Below are 26954 nucleotides of genomic sequence, written 5' to 3'. Positions count from 1 at the left end.
AGGGCACTGTAGCCCAGGTGAAAAAAAGTGGTTCGACACAAAAGGTGATGCCAAAAAATGCATTATGGAGCAGAAGGAAAAAAAAAAGAGCCTGGTGGAGGACAAGGTCCACCTGATCTAACGCCACAGGATGAAAGAATAGCAGCAATAACTGGACAAACATCCATTCATGGATCTCATATTCCTTTGTAAACTAGGACTGTTTTCACTGAATATTTTATATCATGATCACAATGATGAGGGTGAATGTGTGTCAATTTCATGGTTGTTTAATACATTTGACCAATGTGTTAGTAAATTAATGATTTTTAAAAATGGTAATTAAATCTCTTTTTAATGAATGCAGTTTTATATGCACTGCATGTACATAAAAGGTATGTGTTTGCATTTTCTAAGTCAGTATGGCCTTCCTCAGGCAGTTCTAAACTTGTTCGCAGAGTAAGAACAAATTTGGGTACGAAAATATCGATGAATCCCAGATTTGTGCATCAAACGATTGTACACAGAGTTTAAGTACAGATTTGTGCGTACTAACTGTTTGTGAATGAGGCTCATTGTATGTTTACAAATCAAGAGAATTAACCATGTTTCACATTTATAAGACATCATGAGCTCATTTTGGGCCATCTGTCTCGTGTTACACAAATGCTGTACATGGGGTGTTTTTTGCACAGTGTAGTATGTGTATGCAAAAGGTTGGTTGTGTCCAGTTGTATGTAATCATTTGTTAGAATGTGTGTCAACTGTCAGAGCTGCTGCTACAGAATGTACAACTCCTATCCTAACATCCTCTCCCTCCATCTTCCTCCTGCAGTACTTCTCGTCCTGTGTGCTGCTCAGCCTGTTGGCCTGCTCCGTCTTCCTGCAGGTCAGCAGCATTGGAAAACTCTTCCTCATGCTCTTCATTGAGTTGCTTTACCTTTTCATCATGGAGGTGGCCAAAGTCAGCCTCTTTGACAACCAGGACCTGCTGGTCATGGCCAACGCCATCAATTACATGTGAGTCCCTTTCGTTGCTGTGTGTTTGTGTTGTCTTGACAAATCTGTGGCTGTGTGCAGATGCTCTAACAGCTGATGGACTCTTTCTGTGTTCTCCCCCTCACAGTGAGAACACCAATGGAACAAGGTGAGACTGATGGCTCCATTTAAAGCATCACCTGTGTAATCTGATTCCACTAACAGCATCATTATCACTGTACTGGCACAAATGTACCTATAATGATCCACTGGCAACAGATGCTGAAGCTAATGAGCTCTCATTTAGAGGGCACCTTATTTCTGAAGGCACACCTGTATCTGTGCACTAATAAAAAAGTGTGTGTGTGTGTGTGTGTGTGTGTGTGTGTGTGTGTGTGTGTGTGTGTGTGTGTTGGCCTCCAGCTGTGTGATGGACAACAAGGTTCCTCTGAAGATCATGACTCCTGTGGTCATCACCGTCTTCGTTCTGGCCCTCTACCTTCATGCCCAGCAGGTGGAGTCCACAGCCCGGTTGGACTTCCTCTGGAAGCTGCAGGTGTGTATGCATGGAGCTAATTTCATCCCACAAGATGTAGATGAAAATGGACAGGGACCTATTCTTTGTAAGATTTGGTGTCACAGTAAACTTTCCTTTTCAATTACAATTTTATGGTTTCCTTCAATGGGTCCGAGTGTAAAGGAAGGAGAGACAAATGTCACTGAACTCCGCAACGACTCAGCACAGAGTCTTAACCAATTAGGATGTTGTCATGAACTGTCTTTTCCAATATCTCCCACTCTGCAGTCACAAATCTAGCGCAGGTTCTTAGTGTAGAACCACTTTGTTCTTCCTCAGGCTCGAGAGCAGCATCATGACAGACTGTAGCCCCTGAGTTCAAGCACATTGACAATGAAAGACTCCATCATCTTGTTGCATGTACTACTCTTGCCTGTCCTGGCCTCCATTCATGTCTAAATGTAGCTCTGTTTTTCTTTTTGGTTTAGACAGACGAGACCCTTTGCTGGCTTAATTGATTTATTTATTTGAATAGCAGTCACATAGGTTTGGTGGCACTTTGGAACCTGTTTTTTCTGTCCCAGAGCTGTTTCTTTAGCTGCTGAACTGTAAAAAACTGGCCCTTGGTAGAAAAGTCATGCAAATCTCCTGCAGATGCATGTAGCAATTGGTATAAATAATAAAAGAGTCCAAAAAATTGTGCTGTGGCATCAAGTCATCATTATCATCATTATCATTAGCTTTCCATGAGTATAACTTACATGATATTAAATGAAAACCTTGAGAGAAGATAACTGTAGTTGTTGAAAAACTTCATAGTCAACCATGGATTTTTAGGTAAACGTTATGTGGGTCAATATATAATTGTGGTACTTTTTGAGTTGCCTTTACAGGACTAACAGGTATAGTTGACATTTTTGCTGTTTTCAGGCCTAAAATCAACAGAACCATAACAACACATGACATTTTTACACAAAGATTCTTCTAAATATCATGTGTACAGCTGAGTCAAATTGAAATTTATTTATAAAGATATTGTAGTAACACTGTTGAGAGTGTGATAAATCCACACTTGAATCACACACTACTTTATACTAAAGAACTAAAAAAAAGAGGAGAAAAAACATACCTTGGAGTCTTGCCAGTGTTTTCTTCAGAAGGAAGTGACATCATGTGGAGCAGGTCATGTGATTTGGAATTAACACACTTCCTTCAGAGGTGTTTTTGTAATGGGTAACTTAGTTGAAAGTGATTTTTCTGACACAGATACAATTTGTTATTTTCCATATAAAATTGGTTATATTGCCAAAAAAAGAAATATGTCATGATTGGTGTAAACACATGTTCTAACTCTGGTACAGTCAGACATATCTCTGCTGTTTGTCTGATTTGTGTTTCTTTACATGAATCACAGTTGTCTGAATACTGGTTGCAGCAGCACAGCTTTTACAAAACATTATCTTAAGGGAAGTTGTTTTGATGGAATATGCGCAGGAGGCTGTGCACCGTGGTTTCAAATAACCCTACAATAGGAAAAGCTGCATAAAAACAGGTGTCTCTTTGTCAAAACTTGCCATTTTGAGGATACAGTTGTAGCTCAGAAGTTGTTCTTTCATGTAATGAAGGAGAAAACAACAACAACCCACAGATAGCGGAAGGAATAAAGTGAGTGAGGTGTTTAACTTTTTAACCATTAACAGAGACTATGATGGTTTATAAATGTGCCCTGTTGTGCCACATGATCTTATGCATCATAAATCAGCTTAAATTATTGCTCAGACAGTACAGGTGGTGCTCAGACACAAGAGTAAAGCTTGTTTCTCACTATAACCAATTTAAAAGGGTCATATTTTGCTCAATCCACTTTTATTAGTCTTTGGCACATTTATTTGTGTATTTGGACCCTAATAGTTCCAGAGGTTTGAATTTGAACCCTCCAGGTGCTGTAAAGCTATCTTTACATTCATTTTGGCAAAAATCGAGTGGATTTCTACAACCTGTTTTAATTCCTGCTTAATTTGTTATGTCTTTATGATGTAATTAGTTACATCACGACATTTGCACATATAAGGTCAAGACTTCTGACGAACATTTCTCCAAGTACGACATAATTGTTTGTCAGCAGCAGCGGTTGCAGTCCATACTGAAAATATGACCGTACTTCGAGCCAATGACCTAAAATGTTCAGTTGTTGGTTGAACGGGACAGAGCCACACAGTCAATAACCTGGAGGGGGTGAGGCATGAAGTGGCTCATGTGCATTTAAAGGACCAGCATTCAAAATGACCTTTGTGGTGTCATTACTCAGAAATAGGGTTGAAGATGGACCTGTGGAGTTGAATTAATGAAGAATTCAGACCCAAGCATAGCATTTACAGTTTATGTAGACCACAGGGAACTGTTTTAAAATGCATAATTCCTTTTAAAAAAGCAAAATATCACTCCTTTAAAAGTTTTTCAGTATATATATATACTGTATATATAATAATAATAATAATAATAATAATAATAATAATATATTTTATTAAATATGTACATGTCATCTACAGATGTGTCTTACTGGATTAAAGTACTGGGCAGACTGTTGAGTTGATCTGTGGTAGCCTTAGTTGTCTCCTATCTAACTCATGTTGTGACTTCTCACCAGGCCACAGAGGAGAAGGAGGAGATGGAAGAGCTGCAGGCCTACAACCGCCGTCTGCTCCACAACATCCTGCCCAAAGACGTAGCCGCCCACTTCCTGCAGCGAGAACGGCGGAACGACGAGCTCTACTACCAGTCCTGCGAGTGTGTCGCTGTCATGTTTGCCTCCATCAGCAACTTCTCAGAGTTCTACGTGGAGCTGGAGGCCAACAATGAAGGAGTAGAGTGTCTGCGACTCCTCAATGAGATCATCGCTGACTTTGACGAGGTGAGATGTAAATGGCTCCAACAAGAACTTAGACTTTATTAGGTGCAGGCACATAAACAGAACTGAAGTCCACTTAGGTAATATTCCACTGGTGAACCTCATAAGAATTCCTGTTGTTCTGGAGTCAAATGTGTAGTTTAAAAGTTCAGGAAAAAGGCAGCAAATGGAAGTGAGTTTTAATTCATTTTGGTCAAACTGTGCTGCATATTTAACTTAAACTCCAAAACTGGTGTTCAAACTACCCAGCTAAAACTAGACTGAATATTTACTATAAAGGCTCATTAAGAGGCTGGTCAGACATTAGACCCAGATCCTCTAAAAACCTATGCCATCTGAGTCCAACCCTGTTAAAACCTCTTCTGAACACTTTAGATCACAGGTGTCAAACATACAGCCTGTCGTCAAAGGGTCCAATCCTGTTCGTGGGCTGAATTTGTGAAATGCAAAAATTACACTGAGATAGTAACAATCAATGCTATTAAAATCTTTTTAGTTCAGGCTCCACCAATATGATCTGAAGTGGATCGGACCAGTCGGATACTATTATAATAATCTATGAATAATGACAACTATACATTTTTGGTTTTGTTTTAGTGTAAAAAAGTGTTAAATAAAACCTACAGACATCAACAAACTTGCAAGAGTTTGGAGAGAATTCAACTGGAAAAATTTAACAAGTTTCTTTATTGCACCAAATTTAAAAGTAAGTAAGCAAAAAGTAAGCTATTATTAAAAGAACAAACATGTTGGAGGCAGTGTGGTCAAATAAATGCAAACCATGCACATATCTTCTGGCATTGCCCTAAAATAGAACCATTTTGGGACAAAGTAAACTCTGTGATTATTGAGGTACTAGGATATATGGTTACCAAGAATTGTCCCACGTTATATTTAGGAAATATAAGTACAATTGTACTGAAAGAAGATAATTACTTGGTCAAAATTCTTCTCATGGCTGGCAGAAAGGCCATAACAAGAAACTGGCTTGCTACGGACCCACCTAGACGCAAACAATGGTTAGATGTAGTACAGGAAATATGGATGATGGAAAAAATGACTTATACCTTAAGATTCAAAAAAGATGAGTTTGATGGAAAATGGGCCAAATGGATTGGATTTATAAACAAAAACAGCGCTGAAATGGTCATGGGATGCCCTTATTTTCCTATTATTGTATTATTTATGGATATCTTTTGTTGAATACTGTAAACCTCAGCTGGCCTTGCTGTACTGTTTGTTGTGTTTTATGTCCATGAACATGTGAAAAAGAAATACAAATAAATGATAAAAAGAGTTAAATTTAAAAAAAATAGACAAATGTGCAAAATTCTATAAAAATGTGTATTTACAAAGGATCCTTTCACAGAAAATGTGAATTATCTGAACAAATATAAACAACCTGAAATATCTTAACAAAAGTAAGTGTAATTTAATCAATATTCTGCCTGTTACTAAATGTTTTGTCTTTGTAGATCCACTGTGATCTGTAAATTGTAATGCACATGTGTAAATGATAATCTGAGACGTAATATTGTTTAAATTACACTTATTTTTCTTCTGAAATTTCAGATTGTTCATGTTGTTCTCATTTTTAAGGGAACTTTATAGCTGTGAACACATCATATATCAATTGTATTTTTTTTTTCACTGTTATTTTACTGGTCCGGCCCACTTCAGTTCATATTGGGCTGAATGTGGACCCTGAACTAAAATGAGTTTGACACCCCTGCATTAGATCATCAGTGAGGACCAGTTCCGTCAGTTGGAGAAGATCAAGACCATCGGTTCCACATACATGGCTGCCTCCGGCCTCAACGACTCCACTTATGACAAGGCCGGACGCTCACACATCCGCGCACTGGCTGACTACGCCATGAGGCTGATGGACCAGATGAAATACATCAATGAACACTCCTTCAACAACTTCAAGATGAAGATAGGTGGGCAACCATGGCAAATTTTATACCTCTGTCCTCCATTTTACTAATTAACCAATTGTTAAATGTTTAATTTTTATCAATTTGTTGTGCTAAATGCTACCAATAGTGTTGTAATAATTATATCCCTAAAATGGTGTATCCGTGGTGTGATCGTGATATCAAGGACAGATTTGGTTGGATTTCTTCTCCCTTGATAATCAACATACCAGACCCCTAGTGGAAGAACCCTATTGATTTCAGCTTCTCTATGAATATAATGATATAATATTATAATGCCGTGTTTCCACTATGTGGTACCGCCTCGAACTGACTTGACTGGACTCGGCCTTTTTGCGTTTCCATTACAAAAAAAGGACCTGGAATCTGGTACCCGGTACTAGTTTTTTGGTATCACTTCCGCTGAGGTTCCAAGACTGGGGAACAAAACTAAAACATGATGCAGACCACTGATTGGTCAGAGAGTTGTCTCTGTGACCCGCAGTTTTACAAAAAACAGATGCAGAAATTGACAGGAAATATATTCATTCATTCATTCATTTTCTGAACCCGCTTTATCCTCACCAGGGTCACGGGGGTCGCTTGGAGCCTATCCCAGCTACATAGGGGCGAAGGCGGGGTACACCCTGGACAAGTCGCCAGTTCATCGCAGGGCTGAACATATAGAGACAAACAATCACTCTCACATTCACACCTATGGGCAATTTAGATTAACCAATTAACCTATTAGTGCATGTCTTTGGATTGTGGGAGGAAGCCGGAGTACCCGGAGAGAACCCACGCAGACACGGGGAGAACATGCAAACTCCACACAGAAAGGTCCCACCCCCCGTCGACTGGTGTTGGAATCGAACCCAGGACCTTCTTGCTGTGAGGCACAAGTGCTATCCACTGCACCACCGTGTCGCCCGTACAGGAAATATAGCGGTAGATTAATCCACATGACAGCCCGCAAAACTACACCATGGTCGGTCAAGGAGATACAGTCTTTGGTGGCTGACGTAAAAATTCAGCATGAGCTTGACAAGACAACACACAACGAGTGAGTTTATCAGCCACTCTGAGCAGACAACACAGAAGTAATGTGCTGCATTGGTATGACATCCAGGTACTATAAAGTCAGTAGTATCCTGTAATGGAAATGGTCTCCAGGAATAGTACCTGGTACCCGAGTCGAGTTGAGTCGAGCCGGTTCCACGTAGTGGAAACGTGGCATATGTCATCCACATGGGGGTGCTTTAGTTGAAAATCAGTTTTTTGGACATAAATCTAGCAATAATAGGCCGATTGAGATAAAATGTAGTTCATATTGATCATCTTACAAATGTCCATTTTCTTGCTACCATCCAGAGTTCATATGGTGTCATTTTCATTCACTAGGTGGAGTTTTGTGGGGGTCCTCTGACCAGTATTCTGCCTTTATCAGGTCGATATAGCTCAATTTGAGTTCATATCGATTGTCTAACAATTCTTTCTTCATGCCACTACCTTGAGTTTACAGGATGTCATATTTTGACACCTGGTGGTGTGTTTTTTCCAAATGGTTGAGGGAGCTTATGTTGAAAAATCAGGGGTTTTTTTGGACATTATTAAAGAAATAGTCGGCCAATCAAGCTCAAATTTGGTTCATATTGATCGTTCAACAAATATCTAATATCTTTTCTGACATTCTTCAGGCCAAATGTCCTTAGTGTGAACATGATAATTATCCCCCTTTAGCACCAACATAGGTGACCCCCAGGGGAAGAACCTTATTGATTTTGGGTGTTCCATGAATGGAATTTGTCCAAATGGGGGCGCTTCTGTTGAAATGTCAGGGTTGTTTTGGACATTATTAATAGTAGGCCAATAAAGCTCATTTGGTTCATATCAATCATTCAGAATGAAACTGGTATCTTTTGTACATTGTGACAGGTCTGAACATTGGCCCAGTGGTTGCTGGTGTGATCGGGGCCAGGAAACCTCAGTATGACATCTGGGGGAACACGGTGAATGTGGCGAGTCGTATGGACAGCACAGGTGTACCAGAGAGGATCCAGGTGACCTCACACTAATGTCATTTTACTTATGTCATTTTCACCAAAAAACACACTTTTTTATTTCCAGCAAACTGAAGAACATAGAAATACTTGCACACGTCACATAAATGAAAGGTTCACTATGTAAGAGTTTGTGCTGGAGTCGATTATTTGTTGACATTAGCTAACACCGTTAACTCTTTAACCCCTGGACATTATTCCAGGTAAACGTGCTGTTATGAATTGTCATCTGTTTCAGGTTCATAAAAGCTGCTGTGAGTATGTGCTTGTGTTCCTTTTCTTCAGTGGTTTTGTTTTACTGTGTGTTTTAGGGTCAAAACAGGTAGAATGACAGAAAAAGACAAAGAGAGGAATTGCAGTTTGACAGGTTTTTACTAAAGAAAGCACTCAGAATGTACATCAACAAGAGATTTAGGATGTTGAACATGAACTGTGAACTGGAACACTGAACAACAAGGATTTGAATTTTGTTCCGGTAGTTTTTGTTTGGGGCTCTTTTTTCTTCATCAGTCCAGGTGCTTTTTGGTACCTGGTTGGACTCCAAAAAGCAGTTATATGGTCAAAACTCTGTAAAAACACAGTAAAAAAAAAAATAAAGGAAATTCAAAATAACTTGGCAAACAACAGCAAAAACAAAAAAAGCCCAAACCATCTACCCCCCCCCCCCCCCCCCCCCCCCCCAATTCCACAGGTACACTGAGCATGTTCAGATGTGTATGGAAAGGACAAGGTGTATTCTATCAGCACATTTAGAAATTTTTCCTATTGGGCAAACAGTCAAATTTTTATGAATATTTAAAGTAAATCATACATTCAGAACGCTCACCACAGACACATCAGGGGTTAAACCAGTAGTTCCCAAACTTTTTTGGCTTGTGACTCTATTTTAACATCACAAATTTCTGGCAACTCCAGACATTTAAAATGGAGCCTTTTTTTTTTTTTTTTTTTTTTTTTTTTTTTTTGCTAAAACTAAAATAGTTTGCTATACTATGTTGCAAATAAATATTAATTTTAGACAACATTTAGGCTATATAATGTATATTATTATGGATGGAGGCAGAAAAGCCAGGTGTAGGTTACTGCACAAAGTGAGAATTTTATTTTCCTTGGTCAGGATATGTACAGTCAGTCCAGCTTGTCAAGGTATTAATTGTCAAGGCTGACAATTAATACTAAATAGACAATAACTCAAACTAGGAATTATGAAAGAGCTGCAGCATATTAAACCGACTACAGTGAACTTTTGAAAGATAAACAGTACCACAGTGCTTCAGGTTCAGCTTCACAGTTTGTCATGTCTTTTATGGATTATGATTGTCTCTCTCAACTCACCAGATATTTTTATTAGTAACTTTTTATTTTTATCAATTATTAGAAATCAGTGGTATAGTCCAGGGCGTTATATGGAGTATACCTACTTATTTTTCAGTCAGCATTGGGTATACCCACTTCTAAATCCCCCTGATGTGCACCATTCTGTAGTATCTGAGCCAAATTGCCCATGTTTTCCACTGGGATGGTGAAGCCATGACCCGCCCTACTCTGCCTCTAATGGCTAGTACTTGGTACTTTCACTGATTAGATTGGTTAAGTTTAGGCATGAGGACTGATGAGCCAATCGGAGGCAGAGTAGGGCGGGTCATGCAGAGGAAAATATTGCTAATTTAGCTCTGCTCCTGATCAAGTCATGATAATTTTATAATAGTGAGCAAATACTACTGATGGATTTTTCACTGGATGTTTCACAGTTTCTAAAGCTGCATTTCTCTGGACTACTTTAAAAAAAAAAAAGAATAAATAAAAGGGCAAAAATTGAGAGTATACCCACGTCTCCAGGGACTACACCACTGCTAGAAATTTCAGGCAACCCCATTTGAATTCCAGGTGACCCCATGTGGGGTACCGACCCCAAGGTTGAAAAACACTGATCTACAGTGTATAACACTAGCTACTGTGCTACTGTGTAACTTCTGTGTCAAATCAGCCAATGTAAAAAGACTAACTAAAACTAGCTCACAACACAAATGTCATGTAACCTCTTTAGTACATGCATAATTTCTATATTGAACTACAAAATACAAATGATTAGGCACTCAAAAGAAAAAATCTTAAGAAAACTACTTGCTTTCACTCTCAGCCATTTAATTTGGCCATGTTTTAACAGGGATTACTCTTGTGAAAAGGCCACGTTCATTAAAACCAAATGAAACAATCAAAAACGAAATAAAACAGAACATTTCAGTAGTTTCACGGTGACTCAGGACTCCAGTTGCTATTGGCTACAGTCTATTTGAGTCAGAAAATTGTGACTAAGCGCTGCAGAAGTGTACTTCACACATGGCTGGATGTAGAATAAACTCTATCAAGTTAATGAAAAATGTTAATTAAAAATGGCCATATTGGCTTTTCTCTATCAAATGTGAAATCATTAAAGCTTAATAACTCAGAGCGCCTTTGTACACAGATGGAAACCTTTCATTTCATCTCATCCGTTTCCACTGCACCTTAGGAAAAAAAAATCTTTCTTTAATAAGAGAGCCAATGTAAATGTATGAAAGTGACAAAGCAGCAGCACAGTGACATTATTCATTCATAGATGTAGCTGTGGTGAGGCCATCTATTTATAGAATTTGTTATGGATATGAACCCTTTAATAGAGTCAGAGAGACAATGAGAGGAAGAGCTGATCTCCCTCATGTCTGCACACATAGCATGTATAGCAGCTGTCCCTGAAGTTTTCTCAGAATGTCTTATTTTATTCATTATTTTTGTGATTAAATGCTGTAATTGCTGTTTTTAAAATTAGTAGAAGTGGAGAAGTATGGGTGCATGTGTGTTTTTCATCTATTAGATTACAGCTGTTTGTTCAAAAAGAAAAACATATATTTTATTGGTTTATTTTACTGGTTATTTTACATGTTTACGCTAAAACATTGCATATTTTTCTATTTGTATTGGTAATTGTAGCTGGATACGACATGAAAATGACAATACATTTGCATGGATTCGAAGATTAGTTGATGGGTTTTATTAAGGTGTGAATTAATACTTAAAAGGACCTTCTACATCTGCATAAGAAGCTTTTTGTCATTAATATGTATAAATAAGACTGAGTTGATAATAGCATTAACACTTAGTTATATCATAAGACAGTCATATAAACCATACATAGTACTGCTTCTGTAACAACTCTGAAATTTTTAGCATGTTTCATGTGTTTATCAATGTTTTATAATTAATAAATCTGTCCAAGATGTCATTACTTACACTTACAAAATAATATATAGTTACTTTAATAAAACACATTTACACAGCCTTTAACAGCTGTTACATAACACATACACAAGTACATATTTTAGTGTGTTCTTGAGGCAACATCTTATATAAACTTTTCATTTTAACGCACAGATGGTCCATCTGTGGATCAGCTGATCCACAAATATCAGCCAAATATTGGCTGATATTTGAGATTATTTTCCAGTTATAAGATAATATCAGTAATAGCCATAACCATATAAGATGTAATTTCACTGCTATCTATATAACTACGTATATAACTTAAATTTGTGGTTATTCAGAGATGATGTAATGGAGGGATAAATCTGACAAAAAACAAGTGAAGGCGCTGTGTCCATCATTGTCTTCATCGTCGTCTTCATCTTCGTTAGCAATTTCTTCAAACATCTTCTCTGACGAAACTACCAGTTGAATTCATTTCAAATGTTATTTGTAGCTACTTTGGAACAATGTCTACAAAGTGTGCTGACAGTTGAGACATTTTGATTTTTAAAATTTTTGACGAATTTTTGAAATTAGCCTTTTACTTCTTATGGGCCATATTTTGATGGCTTATGACATGGAAATGGTTACAGATATTATTTGGGTCCATGACTTTGAGTGACCTTGAGGGGTCAAACCCAAGATCACCAAAGTCTAGATTTAAAATCTGTAGTTTTATCAGATATTTCTGCAAGGATCAGAACTACATAGGTACCAAATAAAAACTACACCAGTGGTAAAAATTGGTGCCACTACCAATTTTTGGCTTCCTGAAACATAATGTTGGGCCCTTGGTACAAGAGTGGGGGGGGTTCCGTGATTGTTGGGGGGGGTGTTAGTGGAAGTGAAACTGAAGACACTTCTCTGTTCCTCTAACTCTCTGGCCCCACTCCACTGCTGTATCGGCCCCCCGGAAATGCTGGGCCCCATGAATTTGTCATGTTTACCCCCCCTTAACGGCACCCAAGGGTGAATGTACATAAAAATCTGGAGACTATGAATCAAAGTGAGGCTGTGTGTTCTACTCACTGTCCTTTCCTTCTTCTGTCCTCAGGTCACCACAGACCTGTACCAGGTACTGAACTCCTACAACTACACACTGGAGTATAGAGGCGTGGTCACTGTAAAGGGCAAAGGCGAGATGATGACCTACTTCCTCACTGGCGGACCCTCCAGCAGTTAACCCCCGCTAACTCACAAAACTTTTATTTGTATCTGATGATCTGGGCAGGCTCACGGACCTCAGTTAGCTTGTGGCGGACACAAACTGAATCTTTTCATGCCGCCAAAGAAATCCTTTACGTGTACCCACTGAGGCCACGAGGAAGAATGAGGCAACTCGTTTCACAGGCCAGCCTGCAAAGAGGACCGCACGTGGTTAGCCCGAACCTGCTGCTGAGACCAAAGATGTCCAATCACAGTGCAGAGACTGAGTCTTGGTCCTGAAGGAAAAACTGCTCTGGGAGAAATAATATTAGCTTCAGTCTGCCAGATTATCAGAAAGATTTGGACCAACCTGCAGGAGGACATGAACAGTGCCACTTCCTCTTTTGTTATTTTATTTTCTTTTTCCCCCCTGAGGTATATATATATATATATATATATGTACATGTAAAACACAGGTAGTTTTATGTGTATGTATATCTATTTATGTATGTAAAATACATTTTAATATGTCGTGGTGACACAAGTACAAATCTGTCAAGTTTGGACTCTCAGCCAGCACTGAATCTGTCTTCATATCAGTTCCTGATCAGTTATTAACACGTAGGTGAAGGAGTGGCAGTTTTTGTAAAAGCTGAAAGAAAACACTCTGCAGTGTTTACATGAAGCTTCCCATTATTAACGGGCTGTATCGGCAGCATCTAAACACACAGGAAACACAAAGAGGATGTCAATGAAGAGCTTTTTCTAATCTTCGACATTTTGTATTTTGACTTGGAAAACACCAAATCACCCTATCAGCTATTTTAAGATTCTATATTTTGTACAATAATATGTCAGAGAGCTATCTATAAGCACCAATGTCTATTCAGATGTACATACTCAATCACCCTCACGTTGGGATTGCAGAAGGCCTCTGTCAGTACCTGGTGTTTGTTGGCTGATCAACACCAGCGCTGGCCCCGTTCCACTCACTCTTCTCAGCGAATCGAGCACTCGGTTTGCAGCCGTCACTGCTGATTTCTTGTACAAATGGGAGAATCTAACTGAGCGGATGCACACACTGAATGACAGACCAGAGCAACGGGGAATGTGTCGGGTCCCTGTGCTCAAAAGCCATTTTGCACTGCAGTTCTTTCAGCCATCCACCCTCTGCCCTGCATTGCCTCCCCCTTCCTTTGCTTGATCAATCAGATGGTACGACCCAATGAATGTCCAATTATCTCCGATGAGGCCTTTATTATGAACTCTGGACTGCTGACCGTGGTGATACTCATGTGAAAATGTGCCCTTTGAACTCTTGTCTTTTTTTTTTTTTTCGCGTCAGTCTTTTCAGTATTACAGCCTAAATCACTGGTGGAAGGTCTTCACCCTGGCCCTTTTCTAGATTTCAGCCATTCTTAGTGGTGCCAAATGTTATAAATAGAGGCCCAGAGTTCAGGATTTATCTGTAGAAATGATGGTTCTTTGAAGCAATATTGTAATTTAAGGTGTAGTCGATGAAGGGATAAGGCCCATATTCTGTACTTCTTTAGTCCACAAATCCCAGGATGAGACAAAAGTCAACAACAGGCTGTGATGTGGCTCAGCTTCAGGTCGGTTTGTTTTAGATTTGTTTTTAGGTGATGCACCCATCCATTGGATGAGCATCAGTACTGGTCAATATCCACTTTTATGACTTGCATCTGCAAATTAAATCTCATGTCAGAACATCTGTACTCCATTCAGCAGTGTCAGTCCAGTTTCATATGGTACCAAGCAGTTGTTAGTGTCCTTCCTGAGTTTCAGTGGCCTGTGTTGTGTGCTGAACTGTATTTGGCAACTTAAACAATAGTTTGAAGTTGAACTATTTGATATAAACTGAATGTACCAGACACTATTTGTTCTACTTATGTGTGAAAATGCTACTTGAGGTTACAAGTGATATTTACGGCACTTTTTGGGATCTCAAGATAATGACAATAAATGTTACCTTTGGCTTTAGTAGTTAAACAACAAGATTAAATATATACAGTCGCAAAAAAAAAATTATTAGACCATCAAAAGTCATCAAAAACAATGGTTATGCAATCAAGTACTAACTCCAGTGTGTATCATGTAACTAAAACAGAAAAAACATGGAATGCCTAAAAGCACTGTTTTTGTCAATACAATGCCATAGATATTGATGTAAGAACTTGGAAAATGGCTAGATATTAGCTCTTAAATTAAACTCTTATGAGCCATTTTTGATTATTATCATTATATTTATCCAAACAAATGTACCTTTAGGCATTAAAATGAACAAGAAATTGAAAAAAACAAGGGGTGGTCAAATAATATTTTCCACAACTGTATATATTTAATTGCTTTTCAAACCGCAAGATTTGCCAATGTTATATATTAGCTATATGGAGGTAACCTGTTTGCCATTTCAGGGGAAATTACAAAAAATGGATGTTACTTTAAAACCTTATTGGTTTTTGAGAAAAAAATCCTGGCTGGAGTAGCAATTTAATTATTCACGTGGATAATTTGTCATTTATTAGCATCATATTAGATATTATATGTATTAGAAACTTCACGAAAACAAAGATATGTTTACTTAACAAGATATAAAACACATAAAGGTAACATTAGTTAAATCTAGAGCACATTTTATGTATTTTATTTATTTTTTCAAAAATACTAGTGACAGGTGGTAGTATTTTTGTTTGTAAAAATATGTCAAATAATTTGGGTTTCCTATACAAAAAAAACATGAAAGCAAAGCATGGCTTTCTACAAATCTGCTATTGACTTGATATGTCCCTAATTTTTTAAGTTATGTCATAAATATAGTGTTTTCCATGGGGTGAACTGTTTCGGAATAGCAGATAAAGTCTTATAGTGATACACTTGTAGATTAGTTACAATGGTCTTTTCATGGGATTTGAGGACAGAAAAGTAAACCACAGCATCAGCCTTATGCTTGAAATGTTCCTGATTGTACTTCTGCTCTGAAGAGAGGGAAACTTGGCCCTATTTCTCACGGTCGGCTCTGGTGGTTTTTGTTTGGGTAATGTACTTTACTGCTGCAACCATTATTTAGACACTCAAATTTGAAATGTCATCTGACTCATTGAATGCAGCGCCAGTCTATGGCCACATGAGCCCTCTCTCTGCTGTTTATTGTGCAAGGATGTGCCATTAGAGATATAAAAAAAAAAAAAAAAAAGAAAAGGGAAAAAAAAGTTTCGAGTTTTTAAACAAATGCAGCTCCAAATGGAGGGGGGTCTGATTGCCACCACTCTCCCGCTCCCACTTTGTTCAGTTCAATGCTTTACCTCTACATTTCTCCAGCTGAGGAACCTTATGACAAGGTGAATAAGTCCAGAGATGAAAGCATGGCTTGTATTTGTTTTCATGCCAAACACTAAGCTTTCTTTCTTTCTTTTTTTTTTTTTTTTTTTTTTTTTTTTTTACAGTCAAATAAACTGCTGAGATGTTTCAGGGGTACATGAGTCCACCTTGATGCTTCTGTGTCGTTTGTCAAATCATTGAGGTGTTTAGATCAAGGTCTGGTGTCTTCATCACCCACAGCAGGTGTTGCATGGACAGTATGTGCACGTTCCTGTCATCATACACTGGTTTGCTGCCAGTCTGTTTTCTTTTCTCCCATGGTTGACTTCAGACCTCTTAGTTCTTTTTTTTTTTTTTTTTTTTTTTTAACTTGTCTTGGGTTTCCAAATATCAACAATACAAACAATAACAACTATGGTGATAATTATAATGGTAACAATAATTACAACGGGAACTGAGTAAACTGGGCAGAAGAGAAAGAAAGGAAAAAAATTACATTAAAATAAAATACATAACACCTACTAAATGACGAATATAAGAAAAGAAAGCATGAACAGAAACGACTGCCCAAATAATATTATTCAGACCTTAGTTCTAAATGAAAGTCTTAATGTTGCAACACAGTATTTTGGACATTAGTGTATTACTAATATGATGGCAGCAGACCAGGAAACTGACTATTCCATCTTGCACAAAAGAAATGATCTCAGTTTGATCTGGAGGACTGCATGGATACAGTGCCCTGGTACAACTAGTACTCGGGTAATGTGCTAAATTAAATGTAGCACACAACAAAAATACTGGAGTGCGGTGGTGGAATGGAACTAAGAACAGTTATCCAGTACAGTCATGGCCTAAAGTTTTGGCAGTGACACAAATTAGTTCTTATTTAACAAGAAAATGTTTATACTTGGTCTTGAGTGCACCTCAGAAACACATGAGCAAACCATGGTAACAGTATGCAAGTACATATGGGAGGTACTTCATATGGGAGGTACTTCATGTTGCAGGGGGATATTCTACATGTACTAATAGTAACTTTATTTACTACTGATACTTATTTACTTACTGACTGACTGACTGACTGACTGAATGAATGAACGAATGAATGAATTTATTTTGGTTTGTGCATTAATCATTGCACCCAGCACAATAATCACAATAAACATAAAAGGAACAAATAAGGAACAGGCAAGAATCAAAAGCGTATTTTTTTTTGCCTATCCTTCTCACCTAATACAGTGCTTCTCACCTAATGCACTGCTTACATGAAATTAAATGTGAGTTAAATGTGTCAAGCATTCACACCATAAACAGAAAAAAAATCAACAGCAAAAACATATCTACCATCTCAATGCAATATTCCTAAATAATTTTAAACTTAAGGCATTTTTTACTTTGCCAAAGGAATGAATAACTTAAATGCTTAAATGCATCACCAAGTCCATTCCATAATTTCAAACCCATATGAAATTACCCAGTCCATCTACATTTGTTCTCACTTTAGTCCATTCACAAATATGAAGATCCCTGAAATCATAATTACTCTCTCTTAAAGATGTTATTATGCGTGTGCTGATGTCAGCAAATCAATTGCCTCTATATATGTGCCAAGTTTGAAGTAAATTGAAACAACATTTTTGTTTTTATAGATGTGAAATTCTGCTCATTAAATGGGAGAAGAAAAAATATTTTGAAAAGTCATAAAAATGTTTAAGTTTGACCTACTTTTCCCAAAATGTTATCAGATCTATTCTGGGTCTATAAACCCAGTTTGGTATTAATTCAACCAATAGTTTTGCTGCTAGAGTGTTAACAAAGAAACAAACAAACCGAACCAAAAACTATACCCCTCGCCTCCCCTTCAGGGGGTGGGGTAATAAATGCATATGTATTATAGCAATGCACTAGCCACCCAACTGTTTAAGGGCTAAGTTGAGCCCTACCATCACCAGCTGCAACATTATAGGACCATTAATTGAATTCAGTGATGCATATATTATGTATTGTGAATTGCTCAATAATCACCATCATCATCAATAAGCATTTTGTAATTCAAGTTGTCTTGAGAGATAACAAGAATTCTACCCATTTCTGTAACTGTTTTCAGGCCCTAAAACTATCCCATGATGCAGACATTGTGTTAGGATGTAGAATATACCCCACCTGGAGCTGACTACATCCCACCTCAAAGCATTCCAGACCATCAATGCTGAACATAAACAACAAATATCTCCATATTTGCGCAGATCTGAGCTCCTATTTGCTTTTTTTACTGAAGAGGCATTTTGACTGCACAGTATCCACACAAAAGCAAGATGGATGAGGTGAAGCTACTTGTATTTTGTGAAGTTTCTTTCCATTGCAAACTTGAATTCTGTGCATCACCATTGTTGTGTTGATGTTGCATTGTAGCTGAACTACCTCAGTCTGGCCCCACTTTGCTACTAGGACATCTGGCTTCGATGGGTGATCTAATGCATTTTACCTAATTGGATGTTGGAAACTTCCCACCTCCCAGAACTTTGGAATGCACCATAAAGTTATAAAGTTGGGGTTAATATATGGCTGATCACATGACTCTTCTGCTCTGTTCCATGATTTCTCTTTCCTACAGTGGTGTCAAATGGTCACAAGTCAGTCATCTTCTGAACCGCTTTATCCTTCAAAGGGTCACTGGGGTGCTTGAGCCTATCCCAGCTGGTTGTTGGTCTCTAAATGTTGGCCCTGCGATGAACTACTGACATGTCCACTGACTGCCATCGCCCATAGGCAATTCACACCTATGAGCAATTTTTTTTTTGCTTTTGTCTATTACTGCAAACTCTACACATAAAGGTCCTGGTGTTGGAATCAAAACAAGGACCTTCTTGCTATGAGGCACCACCCTGGTTACATGTCATTTATAGTCTTCAGATTTGGACTGAGAGGAGAGAGCTGTACAGAGAAGGTGTGCATTATTTAACCCCTCACCACCACCACCCCCGAAGCTTCAAGTCCCATTTTGGATGCAGGACTGCCACTTGTTCCCTGGGGTAAATATAATTTTTTTCAAATAAATGATCTGAGTTCTTCTTCTTTCACTGTTGCAGTAACACATCCTTAAATACAAAGGTTTTAAAAGTGCAGTGTATGAGAAGCAGACTCATGAATTTGGGTCATGGCCATGTTCTGAAGTTTAGAACTGGATTGTTAAAGTTTTCCGCTTCATATCGCAGCAAACTCTGACTAACTTTCAAATAAAACTGAAATAAATGTTACAAGTTCAGTATTTGTTCTAAAACTTGGAGTAGGAATTTGATGTAGTACGTACAGGAAGGACAGTAGTGGAGCGGTTGAACCTTATTGGCCCAAATTAAAACCCAGCCTGTTGTTTTTGTGTAAACCCTGAGGAATGCCTTTGGATGTGAAACTCATACATGAGTGTGAAGCTGCCACAGCCTCCATTTGAAGCTAACACTCTACAGAGTGTTAAAGCCCTGAGCATCCCTGAGGTGACATGGTTCTCCTTCATATATTTAACCAACAGATGGCAGCAGCACTACAGCACACAGCTGTGGACGTGCAGTTGGTCCTTTGTCTTCATTTTAATCATGATTACTGTTTATATATGATGGAAGAGATGGAAGCAAAATGCTAATCTGCTGATTAGCACCACGAGTGTTACTTCATCCATTACAGCTTTAATATCTATATTTAAGCTGAGCTCAAACCACTGGCCATTACACTCAAGAAGGATGATTAGGGTCCTTTATTAATAGCTTATTTAATAAGCCGTGATATGCTTATAAGTGGCAAGATGCCTGACTGTAATTTGGAGTGGATTCACTTAATGCGCATGCGGTGTCCTCAGACTGCCCTGAAGAATTGTCAGTGTGTTTGGACTGAAGGTGATTAGAAGTGTTTATTTCTCTTTTCTCAGGTGACAAGAAAAGACACTTGAGCGCTCTCCAGGTAATGATTGTAACCTTCCCACACACTCTACCTGTGTGACACCTGCTGTGACTCTGCCACTCAGCTTTAAATCGGTCTGCATTTTAACAATCCTCATTAAACTCATTATGAGGTGAAAAATAGAAACCTTTTTTTTTTAAACATTCATTACATCTGGAGAAAATTGTTGCTGCTTTTTTTTTTTTTTTCTATGAAGCCCCCCCACACACACACACCCTCCCCGCAAACAACATCAGTTATAACCATCATATTCATAATGGTTACTGTGAAATAAAATCTGAAAGTGCTGCCTAAGAAATAGTGTTTGCTGCCTGAGAAATAGTTTTTGGGGCCTCTGAGTATGAGGCAATCTGTTGCTTGTTGTTGCTCCAAACAATAAGGAAGAGAAAAAAAAAGTGCTTTGTCACCACATACTGCCGACTCCTGCCTTAGAGCTCAGCGTTTTCCGCAGAAACGATTAAAAGAAAAACAAATGCAAAACAGCAGCTGATAGTTTAGTTATTAATGGATTTTCTAAATGTTCACATTTTTATACTCAATTATTGAAATTTGAAAAAAAAACACATAACAGATCTCTTGGCATGGGTCATGAACCCCCAGTAACACCACAATAATAAGAACCAGATAAATTCATAATCCATGCAGTTTTCCCTATTACAACCTACAATTAGTGACAGATTTTATACTTAAGTGAACTTAAGTTAATTTAACTTAATTTAACTTAAGTTTATTTATGTGAGGATGATGACCTTTAAGTTTTAGCCACCGAAATGTAATCTGTTTAAATTAAATTAAATTAAATTAAATTAAATTAAATTAAATTAAATTAAATTAAATTTACCCTTTAGGTGCTGGAGTTCTTTTGTTTCTTCTTTTTTTTTTTAACTATTCAGTTTTGATGCCAAGATTTCAAAAAGCTGTAGCTTGGAAGTGGTAAGTGATAAAGTCATACTATAAATGACATTAACATCGGGTATGACCCAAAGTTTATGATGGGAATAGATTTACTCATCTAATTTCCACACTGTGACATCATTGGGTGGCGGCCATATTGGATTATGTAAATTTTAGTCAAATTTAACTTTGAACATGTTTACGTGGAAATTTTCTTTGTGTTTTGTTTTTTTGTCGTCTTATCCTTAAAATAAATGAATTTAAACATAGTTGAAAGTAAAGTGCAACAAGTTTTGGTAGGTTTTTAGCCAAGCAGCAGAATAGCCAAATCTGTCCTTATCCATCAAAACTAAAACTAAACAAGTGGTGCCAGACACAACAAACCCCGCCCCTTATTTATTGTAGCTTATTTATGGCATGGATCCAGCTGATGTCATCTGCCAGCTGATGGGAACGTAAGCTGGGTTAGACCGTCTTGAGACAGGTTAGTTTTACCCTACTGATGATGTGTTGTTGCAATAGTAATCCTGTGTGCTGGTGTTAGCACAGACATAGACCGCATAGACAAATTTTGACCCTTATAAGTAAATGTGTGTGTGCGTGTGTGTGTGGGGGGGGGGGTTAAAATTCATACTTTTTTAAAACTTTGACCTACTTTTCCCAAAATGTAATCACATCTACTCTGGGTCTCTATAAACCCAATTTGGTCTGAATTCAACCAATAGTTTTGGTGCTAAGTGTTAACAAATAAACAAAGAAACAGACCGAACCAAAACCCCTCTTGCCTCCCCTTCGGAGTAATAAACTTTACTTACTTACGAAACCAGCTCAGGACCATACCTTTCAAACTGGATTTTCTTCTTCACTTTGAATAGAAACATGCCCTGAAATGATGTTAGGATTGAAGGGGCACATGTCTGCCATCTGTGGGAAGTGGTAACAAGGTTTGTCAACTCTATCTGGAGCAACGGTCTGTTTTGTTCTGTTATGGTGCTTATGCAATTTTGGCGCTTAAAGGTTTAACACAGTGGGGCACAACAGGCATATCTACTTATTCACAGTTTTCAGTTATGTGAAAATAATAAGTATAGACGTGAATGTATGTAGAACACATTGTAGTAAAGCCACAATCAGCCACAACTATCAGATGTTGATCATCACTTAACAGTGATGATCTTGTCACATCCTTTAATACATTTAAAAACGCTCTAAATCAGTTCTGATGCAGCCACTCGAACCTTCTCTCTGGTCACCACCCCCATCAGCCTCCATTACCATTGAATTGGTGCTGTCCCAGTTCATGAACCTTTCAGACTGTTTCCACCAAAAATAAATTAGTTCAGAACCTGAAACACAAGAACAGTACGGAAGTGTGAACTGCTATGGAAACAAACGATGGTGACAACACTAACACTGAGCCTGTTTATATACTCCGATCATTATCTGATTCTGGAATTGCCAGATTATTCAAGTGACCATGAAAACAGGATAATCTGATCTGTTATATCAGGTAACAGCAGTAATCTCATTATGAGAAATCAGATTAACACATCTGAATTTCTCCCCAATACTCTGATGTCTTCCTGCATGTATCTGATTTATACTCAGACATTCTTTTATGTGTTAACATGTATAGACACAAATAAAATCATAGAGAAGGGACGTTATGTAGTCAAACATGAGTGGAAGAGAATAACAGGAAGTTTAAGTTTTTAATGTAATTTACGTAATAATGAGCCTGAAACTTTAATACAATTATTCTATCAATGCAACCACTCTATTACCCTCTGGACTAAACTGTATAGATACATATTGTGTAAAGTCAAACACCTCATTGTAATTGATTGTAAGTCTGTTATTACATGTTTTATTCACCTAAAGAGCAGCATTGAATACATTGTTAACTTATTAATATTGTTTGGTAAATTCCATATCCATAAATGTAAATTGAAAATGACCCCCAGTTTACACAGAGTCCTGGCTGAATTTGAACAGTACATTTGCAGTATTAAGCTTATAGACTCCCCCAAGTGTGATACGACTGTCAAATTATATGAAAAACTTTTTACAGTGAACTAATGTCTAAGAATCCCTTTATATTTGTATGTTTTTGTCTGTATTAAGATTGTTGTAAGTTCTTGTGGCCTTGTTGATTGTTTGATCTTTGTTTGATCTTTGAAATAAAGTTGTTTTTTTTTGTTTTTTTTTTTAAAAAAGGAAGTTTAAGTCTACCATCACCGCGTGTGTACCAAGGTTATAATAGTTTTGGATTTTTCATTATAGTTTAATTTGGATTTTTTCTTTAATTGTTAGTTTTAATTAGTTTTTAGAGCAGGTTTGCTAGTTTTCATCTTGTTTTTGTTTCAAAATGCTTAGTTTTAGGTTTTTTTTTAATATTTTTACACCAAAAAGTGAAAGTGTCCTTTCTGTACCAGTTCTTCTGAAATCTGTAGACGAGATCTCATACATGAGCACTGACTGTTAAGAAAAGTATTTTATCTACAATTTGCACAAAGTACAGTTATGGCCATAAGGTGCCATCTTTAATGCACATTTGTATGTTTGATGTTTACATGTTAATATTGGAATGTTTCTGCTAACAGAAAGTACATTATGCGTGTTATTTTGTTTTTGTTTTCAAAATAAAACTTAGTTAAATTATTTCAGTGTGTACTTTTTGAACATTCTGAATATATTTCAAGAATACCATGATAACAGTGATATGAAATTTTGATATAATTACATCTCTACTCCCAGATACCAAATTTTTATGGTCATGTAAACAGGCTCAGTGTCAAAGTCTGAGAAAAGTAATTGGCTGACTAAACCTAGTGCTTGGTGTTCATCTATGGAGTTTGAGAACAGCTAGAAAGTAACATAAGAAAGAGTAAGTGGTTTATGTTCATCTATAAACCTCTGCTGGTAAACTCCCAAAATACCTCAGTAATCTTCTTTCTGTTAGCTCTAGTAGTTTCCATCTACATTCCTCCAAGTGGTTGCTTTTGACTGTTCCCAGAGTTCTGACAGTTTGGAAAAACAGCATTTTCCCACCATGGTTGTGGAATAATGTTAAAAAACTTTAAAACTATATACATTCATTTCTGAAATGATTTTAAAAGTATCAAGGAGAATGCAGTGAAGGAGGAATGTCACTGTTTTTCTTGATGCCATTATGGTTGAATAGTGTTGAATGGTGTTTTATTGTTCATTGTGTATGTATGTGTTTTATGTTGTTTGGTTGTATGGCTGCTACCTTGCAAAAGAGATTCCTAATGTCAATGGGACTTCCTGGTTAAATAAAGGTAAATTAAAATAAGTAGACTGGTTTCATGAAAACTCAAGAAAGTACTTGGAGAGTCCCCCTGATCACCACCAAAATGTAATCATTTGTTCCTTGTGCCAGTATCAACATTTTTTGAAAATTTCATCAAAATCCTTCCTTTACTTTTTGAGTTAACGTGCTAACAAACAAATAAACAGACAAACCCCGATGAAAACATAATCTTGGTGGAGGTAAAAAGTTTTTAAAAATTAAGAATTGACAGAAGGAACTGAGGAAAATGGAATGAAATAGTCAAAAGTAGATGTGTTCCTCTGTTCTTAATTTTCAATAATTTGTCAGTCCTGGAGTTTATATGAATCAATGCTCATCCATGAGTGACTCCAACGTGCTTCAATTCAAGTTTTCCCACCACACTTTCTTTCATTTTCATCATTTCTTCCATATTTTTATTATTATATGCTTTATGCTCATCATGACTTGGAACTTTAAAAGGCATCACATCAGACTCTAGTGGCAAATTAAAAAATATGCCACATTTTGTACAACACATCCAAGTTGTCAGCGGTTCATTCCCACTTTTCACAGACGTGAATGCGCATTTCATCATACATCATAAACCAGCAAAGGAGCTACTTCACACAAACACGCCCACGCTGTGTGTTTACTGGAACAAGCTGCAAGTGGAAAAGCAGAACGTCAACATTAAAGTGAGTCAGTGAAACTTTCTGGATCAGATCTAATCAGAACCATATTGTGAAGAAAGCAGTGAGGTCATTTAGGTGTGGTGCCACTGTTGGAACGTTTCGGAGGGAGCTGATGAATCATATGAGGCTCCAATGATCTCCAGTCTGTGGTGCTGATGCCAGATGGCTGAGTGGCCGCGTGGTCTTCTTTTCACTTTCACTTTCATCTCTGTCCAGTCACAGACATGTTATGATGTTGGCAGGAATCTTAACCTACTCACTGACAATGAACAACAAAGGCAGAAGTAAACTGAAATCTCTACCCTTATCCATTTGTTTGCTATTATTTGTTTGGATCGTAGCAGGAAGCCAGAAGATCCTCCTGAAATAATCAAACACCGCCGGATGACGACTGATGTGGCCTTTGACTATATTCTGCTAAATATGAACAAATACGTGCTGTTTGAGCAGAGGCTGAGAGCTTCTGTCTTCATGTTCTGAATCGAGGGGTTCAGGGGGAGGAAAAGCCCACCAGAGGCAGCTCAGATGATACGGGGCCGCCTCGGGCCTCGACAGCACAGCTCCATGTCTTTACTGCTGCCAACAGAGCTGTTTATTAACACAGTCACTTGACAGTGGAATATGCTGGAGGCTGTGTGGGCGAGGAAGTAGCATATCAACACGTTGATACTGTTGGAACTGGTGGACGCACGACGTGACAGTGTCTGCATTGAAGACCTCTAATCAATGAGCGACTGATAATGACTGATATAATCACCTCTACTGGCCATCAGACTGAACAATCAGCCAAAGAATAAATAGAACAGACCTAACTTTAAATAAAATAAGCTAAAAAAGTACACTAATTTATATACAGCTCTGGAAAAAGATAAAACCACAGCAATTTCCTGTAAAAAAAAGCATGTGTGCATGTATGACAGCCATTCGATTCCTGAGTTTGTTGAATTCCAACACAAACACACCTTATTCTACTTAATAAACACTTGATCCATGTCTTATTTAAGAAGAAGTATAAAAACCACTACTGTGGCCATCACTATCTTCTTACAACAGGCAAAAACACTGCTATTAGTACCGCAAAAGTAACTGGAATTCAAAAATAACTATTGAAAACTACTGAACTTCTGCTCTGACAATCTTCCCAAACATTGAGGACTGGTTCTTCTATCAGGACAATGCTCCTGGCCTCAGCTAGGTCAATAAAGATGTGGATGACAAACCACCAGGTGAAGACCCTGGCATGACCAGCCCAATCTCCAGACCTGAACCCACTTTGAAAACTTCCAGAGGAAGATGGATGGTCACAAGTCATGGAACATGTCTGAGCTTCTTGAATTTCTCTGCCAGGAGCTGCATAAAGTCATCCAACAGCAATGGTGGAGAGCCAAGACACATGAAAGCTGTCATTGAACATCAGGGTTATTCCACCAAAGATTGATGTGTGAACTTTTCCCAAGTTACAGCATTAGCATTGTTGTTTAGAAATGAATATGAACTGGTTTTCTTTGCATTATTTGAGGTCTGAAACACTGCATCTTTTTGTTATTTTGACCATGTGCCGTGTTCTGCAAATACATGCTCTAAATAACTATATTTTTCTTTGGAATTTGGGAGAAATGGTAGTTTAGAAAATAAAACAAGTATTCATTTTACTCAAACACATGAATGGTAAAATCAGAGAAAGTGATGATTTTGCAGTGGTCTCTTTTTCCCACAGCTGTACATTAAGATAACACAGCATTGCATAGTTTTAAGCCAAGACCTAAACCAGAGTCCTGCACTGCATTGGGAACCTGGTACATGTGCAAAAAAAAAAAAAGTTTATGTAACAGGTAAAGATCAATATGAGCAGAATAAGGGGACTTGAAAGGAGACAGAACATACTGTACAGCATTGCTTTGAATGTTTGCAACTGCACTGCAATTAATGTCATTTTTATAAAAACCCTTTCATTTTTACTGTACACTTAAAATTTCCAGCCTTAGTTTGTA

General features: G+C 37.7%; 1 protein-coding gene across 2 annotated transcripts in view; it reads left to right on the top strand.

Annotated features, from left to right (window-relative positions):
• adcy5 (adenylate cyclase 5) overlaps positions 1-14790 on the top strand; it is a 282560-nt gene extending 267770 nt beyond the window's left edge. For both annotated transcript variants that reach the window (XM_030125695.1, XM_030125694.1), the window contains exons 15-21: positions 815-999; positions 1106-1126; positions 1381-1513; positions 4122-4385; positions 6121-6325; positions 8237-8361; positions 12698-14790. In XM_030125695.1, the coding sequence (XP_029981555.1) occupies positions 815-999; positions 1106-1126; positions 1381-1513; positions 4122-4385; positions 6121-6325; positions 8237-8361; positions 12698-12826 (1062 nt within the window). In that variant the 3' untranslated portion in view covers positions 12827-14790. The remainder of the gene's footprint in view (positions 1-814; positions 1000-1105; positions 1127-1380; positions 1514-4121; positions 4386-6120; positions 6326-8236; positions 8362-12697) is intronic.
• Positions 14791-26954: the final 12164 nt, after the last annotated feature.

This window comes from Sphaeramia orbicularis, chromosome 21 (genome assembly GCF_902148855.1).
Source record: "Sphaeramia orbicularis chromosome 21, fSphaOr1.1, whole genome shotgun sequence".
Classification (NCBI taxonomy): Eukaryota; Metazoa; Chordata; class Actinopteri; order Kurtiformes; family Apogonidae; genus Sphaeramia; species Sphaeramia orbicularis.
This window is presented reverse-complemented; position numbering and strand designations above follow the sequence as displayed.